Raw genomic sequence first — 21,691 nt, 5'->3', positions numbered from 1 at the left:
TTAATTTTACACGATTAGTCTGTGTATCTACATCTAATTCCTTACTCGATGCGCTGTCATCCTCACTTTCCATATTCAACTTACGCCTTGCTGAATCTAACATAGTTAAATCACTACTGCCACTTGAAATGTTACGCACTCTCTTCATTTCACTTTCATCTGGCATAGATATTCTCCTTTTCCTATTGCCGGGTAATGGTGTCCTTATAGTAGCTAGGAGGTTTCCGGACATAACTGAACTGACATATTCCTCAGCATCTTTCAACATGTCTAACCTAAGAACAAAACAAGCTCATCATAGAAAAAACGTCTTTTAGAAAAGATTTAGGATAATATGACAATAATGTAGTGTTAAGGTTATTCATAATAACTATCACGAATAGTTTTACAATATGAACAAGGGATTACAGATTTTTCATATCTTTTAGCGCGTGCTATACCTTCTTGAGATTAGCTTTGCGTACATTCAGTTCAATTCAATTTCGATTTATTGCATAAATACAATGCCTACAGCAAGTGAAAGCATTATATAATATGGAGCAGAGAGAGTACATAATAATTTTCAGGAGAGACAATAAATCAAAGAGCTATAAAAATGTATTTTATACTTCTTTGAATAAACTAATAAATCAATAAACGACAATTTTTCACAATGTTGTCACAAAACCTTTATAGTATAATATTTTCATTCTAAGGCGAACCTTTAACATGTGTTCTATATATCTATACTTTAATATCGAACAATTAACCTGTATCAAAGAAGTATAAAATACATTTATTTTTATAGCTCTTTGCCTGTATTCAGGAAAAAAAACTGTTAATAAAATACATGTAAATACTCAATCACTGACACATTATCTTATGTATCTAACATTTGTACTTGAAAATGAAAAGATATATTTATTGTGTATCTAAGTCTCGTTCACTTATATAGGAGATTTTCTTTGCCTTTAAACATGTTACAATTTTAAAACGCTCTTACGCAATCACCGAGAAGATTATTATCTGTGTAAAAAAAGACCTGATCGTCCCTAATCCCCTTATAAAAAGGTGTTGATAAGCAATAAACTTGCAAAAAGCTGTTAATTGAAAATAAACAACTATCGAAAAGTACTTTAATATGGTTGTTTCAGAGGCCACGAAAACAATTTACTCAAAATGTTGCATTATATAAATTGTTTATAACATATTTATCGTTAAAACTTAAACTAAGGGGTATAAGTATAATTAAACGAATCTTTATAATACGAGACAGTGGTTATATCTTTTTTTAGAAAGAAGTATATATAGCTGCAACGTGTATCATGTCTTATGATTTTTTTTTTATTTATTAACATGATACGTCAGCATCTTTCACTGTAACATTTATTTTGCGGAAAGCTTGTAATTCCCAAAAACTATGGTTCGCCTTAATATAACTGAAATTATTCCCGCACTGTTATTATCACTTCAATAATTATCTGCAATAATAAAACGTATTTTCCAAGTTGCACAGTTAATTGATTACATTTGCACAATATCTTTGTCGTTGTACCATATAAATAATTATTTAATCATTTGAAATTATAGATAATTTACATACTCAAGTACTCAAGCTTCTTTTCTAAATATGTTTAGCAAACAGTAAAATATAGACCATTTATATACTTTAGCTTCTTTTCTAATTGTGTAAATTTAACTCATAAAATTGTTATGACTTTCATTTCATCTCTCTCTCTACCTTTCTTTCTTTTATATTGATGCATGCAGTAAAAATTACCAATTGAAAATAATACTATGTTGTAACAATCAGCTCTTTCTGTATCATCGGCAGCTAAACATCGGGCGAGTTCGTGCGTTTCCGCAAGCGTTCGGAAACACCACGGACACGGCAAATAAAGAAATAATACAAAACTCACCAACTTTTAAACGTCTAGGGAAGCAAGAAGACATTAAAAAAATTTCAAAATAAAAACATATATAAAAGTTTATTGTCTGTAGAATACTTCAATAGGATAATAAATATTCTCAAGGTATGAATAAAGTGGCTACAGGGTAAAGAATAAGATGCGTATCACAGGTTTTTGCTTATTTTTATTCAGTAACTATATGCCGTAAACAGAGACTGATAGTGATGTTTTTTAATCGCCAAGGGAAGCATTAATTCTTCATTTTAGATAAATAATTTTTATATCTTTGTAAAGAGAAAAGAATGACGAACACTTCAATAGGATAATAAATATTGTGTGTTTATTCTAATTAAAACAGTATTTGTTCAAACTTTTTTTCCTTCTTTGTTTCTATTGGAAAATATCAACCAGATAAAAATCGATATCGCACTGCCGGGCGATTTCAAGGGGGATAATTTTACCGATAAGACGACAAATTGATCATGATAATAATTGTGCGCTACCTTAAGATGACAACTGTTTAGCATGAATTGTTCGAGGCAGTCTGATTTAAACGACACTATCTATATCTATTTCAAATCTAACACAAGTTAAATAATCTGCATATTATGTATACGAAAGTACATAATTTGATTTATATAGAAATTAATTCTGTATTTTGTTTTTTATTCAACCGGCCTTCTTTCAAATTTACTATTTATACGCGCTGACTGTTAAACGTCGTATGAAATAATTGCACTCGAGCTACGCCCTCGTGAAATTATTGCTCCTGACGTATAACCACTCATCGTGTATAAATAGTGTTAAAACACGGTTAAGTGTTAAAACACGTTGTAAATTATTGTTTAAATAAAAAGTAATACCAGTGACAGTAATCATACCTTTATTTTTACATACAATACCTACATAAAGTGGTAGATTGATTTATCATAAACTGCAATCAGAACAGAACAGAACAGAACATGATCTTTATTACACCCAAGTAATTATACAATATGGGGATTAAACATAATGACAGTATATAATAACATGTTTACATGAACTTCCGACAGGCAAATATTATTTTGTTGTTGGGGGAAAACATGAATGTATCAGAAATTTTATACATCTAGTAAAAATCAGTATTTCAAAAATTACAGAGACTACAAGTTGTATTTATAGTTTACAAACATTAATTTAAGTTGTAGGTAAAAAAAAAATAAAATAAAGGAAATCCTAGCTAGTAATGTAGTTATTAAAGAACAAATCAACAAAAAAAGGTCGTTATGAATATCATGCGGACGCTTTAAATTCTGTTTGGGTAATGTGGTCAAAGGTGAGTCACTTACGCGTGGGATTTATTCTAATAATAGCGGCTACATTGCACTATTTTTTAACGCGCACTAAGTTTTACTATGATAGTACTGCGGTTATAATAATTACTCAAGCATATTATTCATTCATAATGGAGTAAACATGTGTGGGCGGATTATAAACTAAGGTAAAAGTAGGTCAGTTAATTCAGTTAGAACTGAGTTATTATTGCTCTAATCATTTTGCACGTTTCTGACAAAATACATGGTGAATTTGAGTTAAGTAAATTTCGAAAGCAACGTTCAGAATCAGTAACATTAATATTCGCTAAGAAATGGTTTCGTTGTTGCTCAAAGAAGTTACATTTGAGCAAATAGTGCTGCTCAGTGCCTACAGCTCCGCTATTGCATTTTGGACATGTTCGATCCAGAAAAGATGTGCCATCGTACCTCCCGGTTTCAACCGGCAGTCTGTGATTACATGTACGGAATTTGAAAAAAGTAAGGTAATCATTCTTCTGAAGAATTCGGAAATAATTTTCATACTCTAAGTTATCTTTAAAACTATTATATATCATTCCTTTATTAGACTGTTGCATCTGGGTGTGCCATTCTTGTTGAAATTGGTCAATGAGAGTTTGTTTAATTTGCTTATGCAAATGTTTTGTGACAGAAGTATTTTGGTGTAACCATAGGTCAGGTCTTCCAACAGAATTTAGAATTTCCTTGATTTTACTTATAAATTTATAGTCGAGCTGGTCCTGAGATACCATATATTTGTAAATTATAGAAGACAATTTTGTATCTTTGCCTAGTAACAGTTTAGCCCAATAAGAGATCATTTTTGTTTTAACTATTATAGATATTGGATATCTACCCAATTCGCCATAGAGCATATACATTGGAGTACTTTTGCGCGCATTTGTTATCCTTCGAAGGAAATCATTATGAACTCTTTCAAGTAAATCAATATTTTCAAAACCAAATATTTCCGATCCGTATGTCAGTATTGGTAAAACTGTATGATCGAAAAGTTTTAAAATGAGATCGACAGGGAGATCAGCATTGTTTGCCCTTGAAAATAAAAGGTACATAGCTTTGTTTGCTTGCTGGACTACATGTTTCCTGGCGTTCAGGAACGAACCATTACTTGAAAAGGTAACACCTAGATAATGATATTTATCCGTAATTTCAACTTGCTGTGTTCCGAGGGTAAAGTTAAAATTATTGGTGTTTCTTGCACCAAAGACAATTATTTTTGTTTTTTTGTAAATTAACTTTTAATTTCCAGTTATCACAGTATGTGTTAAATTGATCTAAAGAGTTCTGAAAATCAGACGCATTAGAAGAAACAATAACAGTGTCATCAGCATAGAGTAATAGTAAAAGTTTCAGCCAGATCTCATCATCGGGACTATATAACTCTATGCCCATAGCACCATTTTCCTCTAGAAAAGATTGTAAATCATTAAGATACAGGGAAAAAAGTATGGGACTCAAATTTTCTCCCTGACGTAAGCCGATTTCAGACTGGAAGACTAACGATTTATTACTGTTGTGGGAAATACAGGATTTGATATTCTGATACATATTAAATATTACTTTAAAAAACTTCCCATGTATTAGATTCTGTGACAATTTATGCCACAACCCATAGCGCCAGATTTTATCAAAGCACTGGGAAAAATCCACATATGAACGGAAAAGTTTTTGCTTCTTTTTCTTTAGAATTTCAATAAGGGCATGAAGTGTAAAAATGTGATCTGAGCAAGAATAGCCTTTTCTAAACCCAGCCTGATTTTCATCTAACAAATTGAACGTTTCGACATATTTTGTGAGACGATAATTTAGAACTGCGGTAAAAAGTTTGCCTAAACAGCTTAGTATTGTAATTGGCCTATAATTATTAGGTTCCTCCGAGTTTCCTTTATTTTTAAAAATAGGTATAATGGTTCCCTCAAGCCAAGAAGAAGGGACAAATCCAGTATCAAGCACGCTATTAAATAACCTGACATATATTGGCGTTAAAATACGTTTCGTGCTCTTTATATATTCATTAATGACTGTTACTGAAGTCTCAGTCAAACTACACCGTATAGTGTTAATGGACGTCCAACGTATTACGAAATTTTCAATCCGTTCTTATGCGTTTCTTTTTTCGTTTCTCATGCGGCGCCTGCGCTCCTTGTCCGGCGATATTCGTTCCATCCGGTGGAAGGTTTTGAGCATGCTCAAATTTTAGAACGTACACCACCGGACAAAGTTGTCCATTAGATGTACCATAGCAATGCGTTTTGTTCGTTACTCGTGCGTTCCTTATTCTTTACTTGTCCGGTTCGTATCCGTTCTTGTCATGTGGACCTGATTCACGGCCGGACTACTACCGGACATGCAACGGATGTAATGTATGTTCAACGGACGATAACTGACAAGAACGTTTTGTCAGTTTCTCATGCGTTGCGCTTTCGTTTTACGCGGTACAAGTCCGTTACTAGTAAGGTGATATCCGTTAACTGAACGTTGTTCGTTCTATATATGAGGTGTACTAGAGGTGTACTGGTAAGGAACCCAGGCAGTCCTTGCGTGTATCAGTGCTATACACTGGGCACGTTAAAGAACCAGGCTGTCTATTCGAAACGAGCTAGGCTAAGTTAGCCGGACAAGCCTGTATCTGATTTCTGATCTCTCTGTCGTGGGGGCTTTGTCTCACTCTGTCCCTCTGGTCAGATCGCTCTGTGACTGTGCTTTTTATGCGCTCAATACACCAGTCGCGAGAGCACTGAGCAGTAGCGTCCGTTAACGCTATACGGTGTAGTGTTACTGACCCGTGAATATAATATAATGGGATAAAATCAAATTGCATATTTTGTGTTTATTCTATACGCATATACTATCGGCGTCTTTTTACATTTTCCAGGAAATCAAAGGTTATCGTCGGAACATGCTCAAGTCTGCAGTCACGTGGTTTTTTATCCTCATTACAGTCGGACTGCTTCGTCTCTTCTTCTATTGGCTGCCACACCTGATGATCAAAGTCATGTACGACAGATGTGATCTGGCAGATGCGGTAGTGGTTGTCCTAAAGGTCGGTGAAAAACTTATGACTAGAAACAGTTTTAACCAGAGAGAACGCTATATCTACAATATTACATGACTTATAATACATACAAGGATTATGATAAGTAATCCCTGTTTAATACATGTTTGAAAACAGAACATAGCGCAATCGAGGAAGCAGGATCGCTAGCTATAATAAAACTACCTCACATATTCATGTCAACTACACTTAATATTATTTGGCAAAGCAAGCCACATGTGTGTGTTGCGCCAAGAATATACACGGGTCTTTGGACAATGCAAATTGTTTGCACCAAAAACCTTTAGTGATTTTTAAGTACTTTTAAGCCAGACATATGGGGTCATACCATTTCCTACAGTAGTAAGTTTAAAATGTTGTGCTATATTAAATGGATAAACAAAGGACTCGATATTATCTTTAAACTATTTAATTACTTTAATTATTTAATGATGAACATCGTGTAAAACACAAGGCTTGTATTTCACAAATGAATATGAACTGACAGAAATTAGATCCATATTGCATAAGGTAGAAATCCGATTCCGCGTTTTGATTCTGTTTAGTTCAGTATCCGGTAAAAAACAGGGTTTTTTTTTTCAGAGGAGATTATTTCAAAGTGATTTTGATTTAAAACAGGGATAATTACAAAATGAAATTGTCATTATAAAAGTAACTTGACCGACAAAAAATGTATATGGTATATTTGACTCATCGTATTTAAAAAGAACAGGTCACAAAAAGTCGCCAAATACATGCGAGCCGGAGACAGCATACAATATCATGCAAATGTTATTGTAATGCTATTATATATTTCATGTGTCGTGTATCATATCCAAAGTTTCATCGCCGAGATATTTATAGGTCGTTGGCTTTGTATCGAGAAATATGCGCGAGTTCTGCAGCGAACATATTGAGCGACTTTTTGACCTTATGAAATTTATAGCAAAATACATGTGTTGCATTCTGTGTTTTGATTATTAATTTAGTATTTTTTTCATAAAAGTGATTTAGCCTGAATTGGCGACATTATAAAATATATTAATATAATTAGAACAATAATATCTTAACTTAATATAATATAAATGAACATAATTATACAGGATGAATATGACCAATGGTTCGTGTCCAAGGTCCAGATGGTGACAAAAGATGGGCAACCGTAAGTACTTCGTATTAAAGGTTCTTACGCGTTTACGCTCTATTTTTTCCTAATGTGTCTTCTTCGATATGAATATACTGTGTCAAAAGAAGTTTGCTTGACCCTAAATCCGAAGACGCTCGATTAGCTACCATTGTTTGCACACGTCACGTTGTCATCAGATTAACAGGTCATATGGCGACTTTCCAGCTTTTATGGTGGAGGAAGACCCCAGGTGATTCTCCGTGCATTATTTCGTCACGAGCGGGCACGTGGGTAGAACCACCGACCTTCCGTAAGCCAGCTGGATGGCTTCCTCGCATGAATTTCTGCCCCGAGCGAGGCTCGAACCCACAACGATGAGGGGCAAGTGATTTGAAGTCAGCTTCCTTAACCACTCGGCCACGGATTGTAAAGTAATGCAACGTTGTTACGTTAACAGTCGCTTTTAGCTGACGATGATTTTGCCGTTATCAATTCCTTTTTTAATTTTAAGTATTCAAAATACAACGAAACAAATGAAGGTGAAAGAAGAAAGAAGACAGTTGTGAATATAAGGAATAAACAGTGAAATGGATTTAAATCTACCAAAATTGATAATATGTCACATTATGATTGAGTCGCTACCATCATTATGAGCATCAGTATGTTGGGCAAGAGAAATACGAATTCGGTCCACTTCTTAGTTCTTTCAGAATTTTAAGTTTGAAGTACTTTTGCGCGTACCATACATCTTTGTGTGTAATGCTTATATTTTATACATGAAAATTTGCAAGTTAATTAAGCATGAAAGTAATATTGTACGGTTAGCCTTTTTAAAATATGTTATATAAATCTCTTTAAGGGTCAAAGGAAGTTCACGACGAGGTCAGCCAAATGGAAGCAGGACCCCGTTATCAAGCGATATGTTTGCACGGGTATGTTTTCTTTCAATGTTTTGATACCATAAATCGAATTCCAGATGTTCCGTCCTTGACTACATCCTTTCCTGCGCTTAACAATACAATGTACCTATGTTTTACAAGTAAATACCAATAGTCAGAAAACTGACATGTAAATGGAAAGTATTTTTAAAGGCTCATAATGCCTTTGTTTAAAATGTGGCTGCCATTTTTTCCGTTATGAACATACATAAATTTCTTGTTAAATCCTATTTCTGATAAGTACTTTCATTAACATTTGTCAAAGATTTGAATATTGCTGAATACACTAGTAAGAATGTTTTTATTGAATGCATTGTTTTTATTACCTCCTTTTATGGCTCTAACTATAACAGTTCATGTGCAATATTAAAAGTAGTGCTTTTCTAACCATGTAAGAAATATGCATAGCATCTATATGAAAACAAAAGTTATTTCATCTGTTTTTAAGATAAAAAATTTAAGTATTATAGACCTATAATAGAATGCAATGTGATTTATAACTTGAACTCTTTGAGATCTTGCTTCTCTCGAATTCATTGCGTTCCTGTCGCTTTAAATAAAATCACTTTTAATTGCTTTTACTATTATTCCAATTTCCATTTTATTTATTTCGCTAATTAACTACTCGCTTATTCTCTTCGCAGTATAGAAATGGAGGAATTACCTTGACGTTGATCGTAAAATGAATTCTTAGTCTGCTTGTAAAAATCTAACGTTTAACATGTAACACTAAAGAACGGTAGATGGTGTTGCTCTTTGCTTTTTGCTCTGTCAAAAATGACAAGTTCTCTAACACTCTAATAACCAATGCTTTGTTTTAGAAACAGATATTTTGTTGTTGTTGTTTGGAGTTCAGATGCAATAGAATTTTATTACGAAGACACATTTAACTTCCAACAATGATTTCATTCAACGACAAAATTACTGTTTTTGACATACTTATTCGATTCTAACACGATTCAAGAATAGATATCCCATGACGATATCCAACAGGTAGACCTAGGTGTCTGTTTTCTGTGCATTTCCTTTCCACCACGCCGCCGTAACAAACAGTATTTTTTTTACATAATTACGTCACATTTTCAGTCATCTTTGTTTAACAAGAAAGCAATTCGGATCGTGTTAGAATGATGTTTGACCAGTGCATGTGTTATATACGATAGGATGCATGTCAGAATCGATGCTGGAAAGGGAACACCATAGAAATGATATGTGGTTAATGTTAGCCGCTGCCAAACGCTTAAAGCTCACGGGTGCGCCTTTTGCATACGAATGCAGCTGGTTGTTTTTGCGAAGTGGTTTTTGCCATACTAGTATACAGATATAACGAAATATATCACTGTTGAATGTTTATGTATTTTCATCAACTTGACTTCATATGGTATAAACCAATGGTCAATACTTTTTGCTAAATGACCGGTCTTTTATTACCTCATTATATAAATAATTGACCATTCTTTTCCCTTGATCGCAGAATGAACTATTTCACTAGGCGGCGATCCTTCCACGACCTAGGGCAATATATTTTACTAGTAACCAGCATTGAGTCATTAAGAGTATGAATATTATTATGAGCAGATATAAAGTATGTTTGTTCTATGTAAGATAAAAATTATCGGAAGTTTAACGGCTTCTTAAATTTTATAGCTTAAGTTGTATAAATATTTGCTTGTTTACAGACGTACAACAGTTGTCAGGTAAGCGTCGTCTTCCGCGTCTGTTGCACATAAGCTTGTATATGTCCTGATCTAATGATCCTTTCTGTTAAATGAACTGCCCTTCACTGGTTGATTTGGTCTTTCTATGAGGCCACTGACTGTATGGCTTAAACATTAAAATGACTCCATATAGTTTTGTGTTCTACAGCTTTCTCTTCGCAAAATGTAATAAAATATACTTTTGTGTTTGCACATTTCTATTGTCTAAGTTGCATTCAAGACATCTGTTCATCAAGACTCTTTCCATTTCCTTCAAGGCAAAATTTGCTTACCTTGTTATACCTGTGTATGTCATAAGTTGCCTTGTTATGTTAAGATTATGAAACCAACACATCTCATTACTTTCCTGCGTATATGCTTTAGCATCAAAATATCGCCAAAGCCTTTATGAAAAAAAACAAATTAGCTTTGACCTATATATAACATTATATAACTGCATGTTGCGTACCAAAGAAATAGTAACCGAGATCAGCACGGTTTCAAACATTTACATTCTGCATCTAATTTTAAATATCTTTTATTCATAGGTTTATATTTATTCTGCTTCACAGTAGGGTCTGAAGTTTAGTCCCCAAATAACACCGGATTGTTTTCTGTTATAAATATTGTTTGTGTATCCATAAGAGAAGTACACGCAGATCACTTGAACTGCAGCATCAGGGGCAAGGTTTGAATATGTATACATACAATGTATATCTACTTTTATTTAACACTTAGCCTGCTGGCGGTAAGTGATTCTGCCTTCACGACCAGTGCAGACCAAGATTAGCCTGCATTTCCGTGGTCTGCTCTGTCCGCTATTGAGTCTGTAAATGTTCAGTAAACATCCCTTCATATAGTCCCAAATTGAATGATAGACCAGTCCATTTAAGATATTTAGCAAGCTGAAGGTTAAAGTCACGACTGGAAACCCATATGGACAGCTGCTCCAGAACTGTTAGTAATTGTTATTGGAGAATAGTGCAAGATATAGAAAACGAAGCTTTTCTATTCCTTTAGTGCTCAAGGTGTAAGTCACCAATACATGGAACTCTTATCCCAGTGTTAGTCATTTTAGCCAGAGGAGCGGCGGCTCGAACTATTTAGTCAGACAGTGTTATAACTGGACCACGGCTCTACAGTTAATACGTTCTTTATTATATACTATACCTGCTTTCTGCTCCAGTCAGCGATTTGCATTTGTACCGCATGACAGTCCAGCATTAAAACAACTTAAAATCTCCAAGTAACCATTTGTATTTGCATGGATGTTAACATCAGTAAACGCTTGACGTTGATGTATTTGTACTGGTTTAAAAGATGGGATCTTTTCCGTTTGACTGTTGCTGTTTTTTTACTGATAATTAATAAGCAAATAATAGAAATATAATATTGTTTAACAGTGTGTTGACCATGATATTATATCTAGATATGTACCTCACGGCTCGTCCAATATGTGTTTTTTTTCCGAATGTGTACTCGTCGAAGTATATTGCATACCGGTATTGTACATAACACTGTTAAATAACATAATGATAAAAAATTGTGCTAAACACGATTGTGTTTCAAAAACAAAGCACAAACTGTTGGGAATAATCTTTGTCAGACTTGTGGAAATTACAAAAAAATGAATCATGCATGTGTCTTCACTACTTTCATTAATATTAAATAATCTGTTGTACAAAAAGTTCATATCAATAACCACGTTCATTCAAACGAAGCAGAAGTGGGACAGAGGGGGATGGGGTGGGGAGTAGTTTCTCTTTTTTTTCAGTAGAAAAAGCCATTACATAAGTAGTTTGTTCTTGGATGATGCATTTGGTTCTCATGATTTTTTGCATACCAGATTACACTCGCCGAAAGAGCCTCGTTAGATCCAGGTGTGACAAACCCACTTGAGACGAATACAACATTAAACTGGTATACTTAACCTATCTATTCGAAGTATGACTATGTCGTTGATAACAAATATTAACATTTATATTGGATTTTTTTCAGGGTCTCTCGGATGTAATCAGGTTTTTCATTACAAAGAAAGTGAAGTATATATGGGACGGCGAAAACGCAACATTTTTAAAACTCAGGTAATGATAAATACTACAGAAAATGTCCAATTTTGTCCACAGTGAAAAAAAAAACAACAATCATGTTTAAGTACTTCTGTCATCGAACTATATATAACGATTTTTTGATTAATTACAAAAGAAATAAGTCTTTATAAATAATACGAGTACATTATTTCATGACCGTATGGAAACAGACATAACATGTAGTTATTTCAGATTATACAATTATTTTATTACAGAGGCATAGAAGACAATGCAACTTGCGGTTTTTTCCATGATACAACTTTCTTATCATATGATGAAGTTTCTACGAGACGCGGGATGTATGGCTTTAACTCTATACAGATACACGTTACACCAATAGTGAAGTTGCTGTTCAAAGAGGTAAATATCCCAGTTTGGTTTTATATCCTTCCCTAGATATAACCGCGTGGAGATCAGATTCAGATTTAGGATCAAATTAAATGTCGGCAGTGGCGTTTTCGTATAATTTCTTATTCAACTGTACATCATTATTCTACTTTGAAGATATTTCCAGTCAAACAAAAAAATGTTTGGACAAGTAGCGTCGTTCTTACTATTTACAACAGACATCGTAGAATTTCTCTTTTCCCCTTAATTTACTATAATCTTTGTTAAAGTATCACCTTTTCTTGGTCAAATGGTATGGAGATGAGGCAATCCCGCTCTCAAGATTGGGGGTCAGGCCTCACCTCTCCCTGGCCCTCTGCTCCTATGCCTACATTCATTTAGATACTTACTTGTCTTTTTTTTCAGGTATTGTCGCCATTCTACATCTTCCAGATCTTCAGCTGCAGTCTATGGTTTGCTGATGAGTACTATTATTACGCAGGATGCATCGTCTTTATTTCAATTGTGTCCATAATTGCCACAATATATCAGACTAGAAAGGTGAAGCTTCATTAACAGAAGAACGTTTTTGTTTCATCCGTAGATTTTTATAAACGTAGTATGAACAATTCTCTTATTTGAATAGCGGCCTGATTTATATAAGAAACTAACTGAACCCGTGCGCTGAATTTTAATATCACATGTATTTTTTTCAAAAACGTAAATGTAATACATGTAATAAATTAGTTTATCTAGTTAATTTACTATTTGTTTATCTATTCTGCAATCAGTTTGAATAATCTCACACTGTCTATACTGACGCATGCTTTTTTTTTAAAGACAGTTTCTCACATTGTATAATCTCACGCCTTAGAGCTTTTGAATGAAACTGTTTGGAGAGATGTTTAACACGGTGGGGAAACCAAGAATGCAACGTCATCAAAACCCAGCGCAAATGAGCTGACCACACACAAATTTACGTCGATTCAGGTCATAAAAGTCTTGTAACTTTTTTATTACTGCAGCTTTCGACTCGATATAAAGAGCACCGTACCCGGCCTGGAGTATACTATTCTGCGGTAGTGTTCCAAAGTCGTCAGTGTGGATGTTCTCATTTTAATAATGTTGTTTGTTTTGAATAAAATATCGTCAGAAATCCTTGTAAATAGCAAAATAAAACAATGCTTGACTTTTATGCTCGTCACTGATATTAAATGAGCGTCAAGTCTGTCCTCATTTCACGAAAATACGGTCAAAACTCACTTTCTTAGACAAAAGTGTGGTACAGCTCATACCCTCTTTGCCAACTGTTCGCGTTTTCGAACAAAAACCAAGCTATACGTACAATATGGAACACTACCGCAGAATAGTATACTCCAGGCCGGGTACGGTGCTCTTTATATCGAGTCGAAAGCTGCAGTAATAAAAAAGTTACAAGACTTTATGACCTGAATCGACGTAAATTTGTGTGTGGTCAGCTCATTTGCGCTGGGTTTTGATGACGTTGCATTCTTGGTTTCCCCACCGTGTTAACACAGTAGGCGTTACTTGTCTCGCATAATCATCTTATATCTAGATGTCACTGATCTGTTTAAGAAGTGCATGAAAAGTACATCAATGATATGCTCCCCAAAATGCTGCATGAACTCTTGAAATTCTCATTACTACTCTACCCTTGAAAGTTACGCGATGATCGCAAGTTTGCAACAAATATAACGCATAAAATGCAATAATTATCGAAACACAACATCATATGATAGATAAACGATGATATATTAATAACTTTGATTTTTGGGTTCGCGGTAACCGAAGTTATTTCAAGAACATTGGGACCGTAATGAAAATGTTTTTTATAGCCGATATAATTCGCTATGGCTCTGTTCGTTATAACTCTTTACATAAAACAAGCATAGAATGACGGAAATATGGACATTGGAAATTGTTCTATATATCCGGAAATGCGTTATAATCGTGTTCGTTTTAAATGAGGTTACTACATATGCACTATCAAATGTACTACATTTGTATTTATGACAAAGATAATACAATAAAATGTAGAACATAAATTCAAGGTATACACTATTATATGCCGAAAAAGATTCACTTGGTAAATATATATATAACTAGCTTCGTTGCTTTTATCAATTCTTCCAGATAGAGTAATGCCATGTAAGGGAAGAAATGGTGATGTCACCTTGCCCAAAATAGCTGTTTTCTTTCTTCCTAAGAATATAATTCAAATGGCTGCATATCTTTTGTTTGTAGTCTAATTTTATTTTGTCGCGAGTTTTTTTATGAGTCACCAAGCTTTTTTTAATATACAAACTGTTTCATGTTTCCTTTTAAATAACGGATGGTGTTCTTTTGTTTTAAGATGCAACGAGCATTGCGAAATACCATTCAGTCATCGACCACTGTCAGTGTATGCAGGGGGAAAGAAGGTAATCATCTTTATCACAATCGATGATTAATTACGATAATCTAGTCTTTTATTTATCAGTGTACTTCGTAAATATTTCGTACTTGTAGATAAGTAACGGCCAACGTCAGCTTACTCGAGTGCAACGTACTGTGTGCTGTTGTGGTCACTCACCGTTTGTACAGGACATATCCTCTGAAAGCAGTTGCTGCAAGTTGAATCAACTTGGCTTGAGATGTTCTTTGGACGGTCCTCTACCAAAGAGGCTCAAAGAAACTCGATCCAAATAAAATACAGATGCCATGGAAAAAGGAAACGAAATTCTGAAAGTACAATATCAGGAACTTCTGGCATGATTCTAAAATGATTTGATAAAAAAAACATTCTTGTGTGGCCCTCTACCAATAGAATTTAAATTGTTACGGTTCGTAGAAAAAACACTGCAACCAGGGGGCGTACCCACAGTTCCCCTATATTGTATTTAGTAGACATTTCTGGAACTTTTTCCGAAACTGCAAGCCCGACTTTAAAACTCATTTCACCCACGTTTCTTGACTTTTTTGTTTAAATGATTCCTTTTGGTCAATAAAAAGAAAAAAAAAGAAAAGAAACAAGACCTAAACTATTGGTATGATTTTAAAGTGTGATAGCAGAAATGTACATTCCTTGAGCGAACTTCTCCCAAGATTTTTCAAGTTTGTTGTTTGTTAAAAACATGGCTACGAGCGGGCATGGCAAATTTTTATATAATGTTCATAAAAGGATATTTAAATATCTTCTCATCGGAAGCTTCTGATCTCTTTTGAAGTAACTGAACGGGAGAGGTCTTTTGAAGATCTTGTACCAAGAATTTTCCAGTTTTTTTCAGAATTGCCAAAAACATAGCTGCTATTGGCCCGATCTTACAATAATTTCACATAAATGTTTTTAGGTTAAACTCTACCAAGATTGTTCGAATTATTCCGAACAGTCAATAACATGGCAATCAGTGTCCATGATAAACGTATAATAGGGAGAATGTTCATGTAAAAAAAAAGTCCTGTCTGATTTTAAGATAATTTCTCACAAATGTTTCTTGGATGACAATCTGCCGTGGCTGTTCATATTTTCCGATTTGGAAAAGGCTGCCAGAGTTAGAAATGGAAATTATTCCAACAAAGTCTCTTCCTAGACATATTGTCCTGGTTTTATATAATTTCAAAGAAGTGGTCCTTGAAAGACCTTTTACAAAAACTGTTAAAGCCATCCTGATTTGTATCAAAAACATGGCTACCAGGTCGAGCTATACAGTTTTCTTCCGTTATGACTCTAAGGTAACCTTTGAAAATATTTTCCTCTGAATTTGCAAGCCAGTTTTCAACATAATTTAAATGGTTCTCATCTTGAACAGAGCTAGGCTTATGAAAATAGAAATATTTACGGTATATCCCAGTTGTAACCGGAACAATTTACATGTAGAGGGAGTTCACCGTGTTATCTATTAACAGCCTGTTCATGGAAAACACACACTGAGAACATTTCTATTTCTTTAACAATCATAGAAAAATCGTTGTATTTGGCTTTTAACAAAATTGCATGCCAGGATAAGACATATATGTTTTAGTTATAATATCTGCAGAATCCCGAACATATACTTAGCTTGGGATTTGAGCCTAGAGCCTCTTGATTGGAAGTCTTGACCTCCACATACTAAGCCGACTCGGATGAAGACTGCTTGGAGGTCATGTTAAACAGTACGAAACTAAGAAAACCTTCCAAATATAAAGTTTGTTTGGCCAAAATATACCACCTACCCCTTTTCTATTACATATTTACTTCTTTATTATTAAGTAATATGTTATCATTTTTATCATTAAGAGTTCCACGACGTTTCCTCGGAGGATCTTGTTCCAGGAGATATAATAGACATACCACGAGGAGGATGTATCATGCAGTGCGATGCTGTTCTTGTCACAGGAAATTGTATAGTGAACGAGAGTATGCTTACAGGTATAATCTCAGTCTGACTTCCGGTATCTGCAACGAGTGGGACATTGATCGACAGGTTCTATAGCTTTTGGCTGATAATATGAAAAACAAATCAGATCTTTACCACTCTGAAAAATATTTTGTAGTTCATCTGGCCTTAAATATCAAATCAACTGAACCAGAGATGTTCATTTTGAACTCAGTTACCTGTATTTTATACCTTGTACAGATCACACAATATCTAGTATTAAGATGATTCATTAACCAGATGACGTATTACATCTTTTCTCAGTGGGTTATTTGAATATTAAAGAGGAAACTGTCTTTTACAGTGATAAATATCAAAACATACTGTTCACTCAAAAGAAACTATGAAATCTGAGACACTAATTTAAAGCATGAAATCTAAAGATATTTTACTTGTTTTATAGTCATAGTAAGATCAAAAAATATCTATCACCCTACGCCACTCATAAAAAAATATCGCACCCGGTGTTCACACGGTGAAAAACGGTGGGAGAAAAAAACAACAAATAAACAAATATCCTTTATTTATTTGGGTTACGTCGATGCTGCTATAGTTTTACTTGTTGAAAATATAATTAGCTTATATATTTTTATTTACCTTTATGAAGTAAGTTATTGCGTTCACTTTGCTACACTGGGTTACCACCAAACTTTAAACATAGTATTAAATGATCTATACAAAATACTTTATATTTATATTAACATGTTCCAAAGGCTGAATTCAATATTCTTGACTGCATTATTTAAAACACGGTGTGTCACCATTAAAATTTTGTAAAATTTATTTCATCTTCAAGTGCATATATAAAACATTATAGACTTTGCAGATGCTTATTTGAATACATATGTCTGTATATTATTTTACGACCTGTGTGTATGACATCTTTAAAATTACTTTTAAATTAATTTAATTTTCATCGGGATGGTTAATTAGCACAATTATAGGTAAATGTGCCATTTTGATCAGAAGGCACTCTCGGCCGTTTATCGACGTCTTTATTTCATACGTTTCATTTTCATTTTTCAAATTCCACAAACACATACTATCAAGTTTTCCTTATTTTTATTGATGATTCCATCAAAATCTTGTTATCTCTCTAATATGCTTTAAACACCCTCTCACGGGCCTCTATAGCCATGATGCGTTAGGCACAATACGCCATTATCTGCATTTAAAAGGCACCGAGACAGCCGTTTCAAGGGCGATAGCTATTTGCAGTAAGGTAGGCCTAGTATAATAAAGCACTCTATAATTATCATATATAAAAACTTCCATGTTTCTATCTTCGTATTTTTCAGGAGAAAGTGTACCAGTCACCAAAACACCATTGCCAAATCCAAAACTAACGCACGAGGAGAGCGTTGTGCACTTTAATGTCAAAGATCATGCTCGTCACGTGCTTTTCTGTGGTACTCACGTGATACAAACACGTTACTATGGGGGACAAAAAGTGAAAGCTGTTGTGTTTAGAACAGGTAAGTTCAAGCGTATTGTGGCATTCAGTTGCAGGTGATACTAAAATAATAATGAACAATAACACAACAACCTCAGGAACATATAGGAATAAAATAAACACCATGACAGGACTTTTATTCACTGTATTTTTGGTCTGTTTTACAACAGAATCAATGACAATTAACAAACACTCCTTATTTATTTTGCAGTATGTTTTCTGCAAATCTCTTTTATTTGATTTCAGTTGAATTTGTCAATGCCTCTAATATGTTGCAAGGAAACTGAAGTAAAGACATATCTTTGGTGGTTCAACGCGTTTTATATATTTCATTTCGTACAAAGTTTAATGGAAGGGAGACAAACGTAGCCAGATGATATGCTTGATCCGAGCATGTATTATACACTAAGACATGTTTATAGATGGGCTAGATTAATACAACCAATAATCAATAATATCGTTTCTACAATTACAGTGGAAAAAAAACTTAGTTTGTCAGCAACCAAAGTTTCCGAGATTTAATTCATTTTGAATGACTGCAGTACATGTATAAAAATCTAGGTTGTACAATCACTTGTCACCGTGTCTTAGATTCACTCGAAGTTTAATTCGTGCCTTAAATGCGCAAGAAAACAGGGAATATTGATATACTTCTCTTTCATTCTCCATATATTCAGGGTTTTCAACTGCTAAAGGAGAGCTTGTGAGGAGTATTCTATACCCGAAGCCTGTAGACTTTAGGTTTAACAAAGACACTTACAAATTTGTCGGCATACTGGCTGGTATTGCGCTGATGGGCTTCATCTACACCATTGTCCTTATGGTAAGTACCGCGTCAGACTCCTGGTCCTAGGTCGCTGGTTCCAATCCCGGTGAAAAACAGACTTTGGCCGCGGTCTTCAAGTCTCTTACCAAGATACATGTTCTGGTCACAAGTTCATTGAGAATAGTTAACATCGTTAGAAGTTTGTTAAATGAATAAAGTTATTAATACCATAATTATAGTCTTGGACATCGTCAGTGTATCATGCTTTGTCCTCAAGTTAAAGAAATATATAATGTAGTTTTCGATCAATTCTAAAATGATGTTATTAAGTTTCAGGTAGTCGTAATAGATGAATTTTCTCGGCTAAACATGGTCAGCTTTTAACGAGAATTTGCAAGAATTCTCTCCCTTAATTATTGACTGTGTTAAAGCAATTCCCTTCAAATTGGATTGCCTCGCTTACATTAGCTAAAGCCGTGTCATTCATTACCTAAATCAATAATTCTTTGTCGTGGATTTTGCATTGATCTAATTTTTTGCTTTAGGTAATACACGGAAATAAACTCGCATGTTACTCCATAGAAAGCAACAAAATATGTAGCCAGTTTTTGATATAAATCTTGTTGTTTTATAGATTCATATAGAAGTATTATTCATGTAAAGATATAACACATTTCTGTAAGAAAAACATTATGTTAGCTTATGATATTGCGACATTCGTGTTGTCATGTAACAGAAAATGAAAACATTCAAATAAATTTCTTTTCTTTTCTTTTGAAACTTTGAATTCCTCCAGAAAATGACGGTTAAATATTGAAATCCGAGGATTATTTTATAAACGAGCTTTCCCACAAACACATGGATAAATAATAACTTTCCTCGAGAAAAACGAAACTTTTGTAAAGATACATGTATTCCCATTTTGACTGATTGTTCTTGTCCATATAACGGTACTTTTGTTTAACTTTCATGCCTAGAAGTTTACCTTTTAAAACATGATAAAATAAAGTAATAAACTTAGCAATATTGTATTTGACAGGCAATGGCAAAGAAAACCCCAAGCAAAACAATCTTAAAAAACACACATGTTACTAAAACACGCACACACATGTTTTATTAACTGGTCTTGATCCAAGATTTTCCATAGAAATCAAAGAAAGAAAGAATCTATTGAATTATGAATCAAGTTTTTGATTTTGTCTGATCAGTATTGGTGTATGTCTATCATAGAGATCCTAGCTCATTTTTTTTAAAAACAATTAGCACTGATTCATCCTGTCTACTTATTTATAGTGTCTAAGTTACTTGATTATATATAAATCAAATATGCCAATCAGATATGTGTTTGTACATACCATACAATTCAATCATGAAATCAAATTTATCGTGTAAACTAAAGTCTTTAGCTGTAAAGAGGGCTGTTTTTCATGCTTTCCACGAACAAAACCGTGACAAAAATGTAGGTCGGACTGAAGAGATAATCCTACCGTGCAAATTCATGGAAAGCATGCCAATTTGTTTAAAGCTTGGATTTCATTTCTAAAATAGACATGATATTGTGCGTCTGTTAATTTCACCCTTTCTTTGCACATCGTGGAAACCATGCTGTGTCTTTTGTTTAAATAAATGTGCACATTCTCTCCCCCTCTCACCAGCTTTCAATGAGCACCTAACTTGCAGATTACACTATTTCTTTAGAAAATTATTCTTTGAAGTTGTTTTTCTCCTGTCGTCGAATGTTTCAATAAGATATTTAGCTTTCAGTCGGAAATTATGTAATTTATATTGATTCGTATTGTTATCATAAACAGTTTGGTGAAAAATCAAAGCTCTGTTCTATTCTGTTTTTTTTTTTTTGACTTATTAACAATTATGAACGTTATTATTTCAAAAGACTATATTGAATCGTACGTCAGTTGTTGGTATATGCAGTTCCTTAAATTAACACGGTATAAGTTAATCAGAACTCCACAGTCAAGTTTTTTTTTATTTCTTGGTACACTTTGAAGTAAAATGGAAGCAAGAAGCCTTTACCTTATTACACTTAAAATTATATTATTGTATAGTTTATAAAGTCAAGAATACCTACATATGTGATAATAGATTGTCATGCTTTGGAAAATATGACTTATTTGCCTCTAAAGTAAAAGAAATTGAAAAGTTCACTGTTTTTCACTATATGTTCAATATAAGCGACGGTGATACTTTTAAAACAAAATTGGAAGCAAGAAGATGTTCAGTTAGAATAAATATTTTCACATTAAATTAAAGAGGAGAAATTAAAGTTTACTGTCATATCTGGTAAAATATTCACAAACCAAAAGACATATTTGAAATTAATCATTAAAAATAAATTTCCTATATAATCTATTGCTCAACGTAATATGAATAGGGAAACCAATATTGATTATCGGATAATTTTCAAGGGGGACAACCTACTGTGATAAGCCAGTCAAATATTATAAAAGCTGGGGATGATCATCAAGTGTTGTAATATATTCATTTTAGTTACATGAATCTGAATATGTTCCTGTCTTTTGAAAAATTTCCGATTTCAAAGAATGAAACTCTGATCAATTTCAAATTTAGAAAAGGAAACGTATAAACTAGAGAATAGTATAT

The 21,691-nt window shown here is 33.8% G+C and overlaps 1 protein-coding gene across 6 annotated transcripts in view; it reads left to right on the top strand.

The window, feature by feature from the left end:
• Positions 1-21,691, top strand: part of LOC123526308 (polyamine-transporting ATPase 13A3-like) — a 57,899-nt gene that overhangs the window by 19,195 nt on the left and 17,013 nt on the right. For 4 of the 6 annotated variants that reach the window (XM_045305398.2, XM_045305395.2, XM_045305396.2 and 1 more), the window contains 11 exons: positions 6,099-6,266; positions 7,361-7,419; positions 8,243-8,315; positions 8,966-8,998; positions 12,017-12,102; positions 12,324-12,468; positions 12,862-12,996; positions 14,810-14,876; positions 16,712-16,843; positions 18,149-18,325; positions 18,981-19,126. In XM_045305398.2, the coding sequence (XP_045161333.2) occupies positions 6,099-6,266; positions 7,361-7,419; positions 8,243-8,315; positions 8,966-8,998; positions 12,017-12,102; positions 12,324-12,468; positions 12,862-12,996; positions 14,810-14,876; positions 16,712-16,843; positions 18,149-18,325; positions 18,981-19,126 (1,221 nt within the window). Of the gene's footprint in view, positions 1-6,098; positions 6,267-7,360; positions 7,420-8,242; positions 8,316-8,965; positions 8,999-10,000; positions 10,019-12,016; positions 12,103-12,323; positions 12,469-12,861; positions 12,997-14,809; positions 14,877-16,711; positions 16,844-18,148; positions 18,326-18,980; positions 19,127-21,691 lie in introns of all 6 variants that reach the window. The other 2 variants (XM_045305399.2, XM_045305400.2) reach the window with 2 other exon arrangements.

The sequence above is a fragment of the Mercenaria mercenaria genome, chromosome 14, assembly GCF_021730395.1.
Source record: "Mercenaria mercenaria strain notata chromosome 14, MADL_Memer_1, whole genome shotgun sequence".
NCBI lineage: Eukaryota > Metazoa > Mollusca > Bivalvia > Venerida > Veneridae > Mercenaria > Mercenaria mercenaria.
The sequence above is the reverse complement of the archived record's forward strand: the minus strand, read 5'-3'. Positions and strand labels throughout refer to the sequence as shown.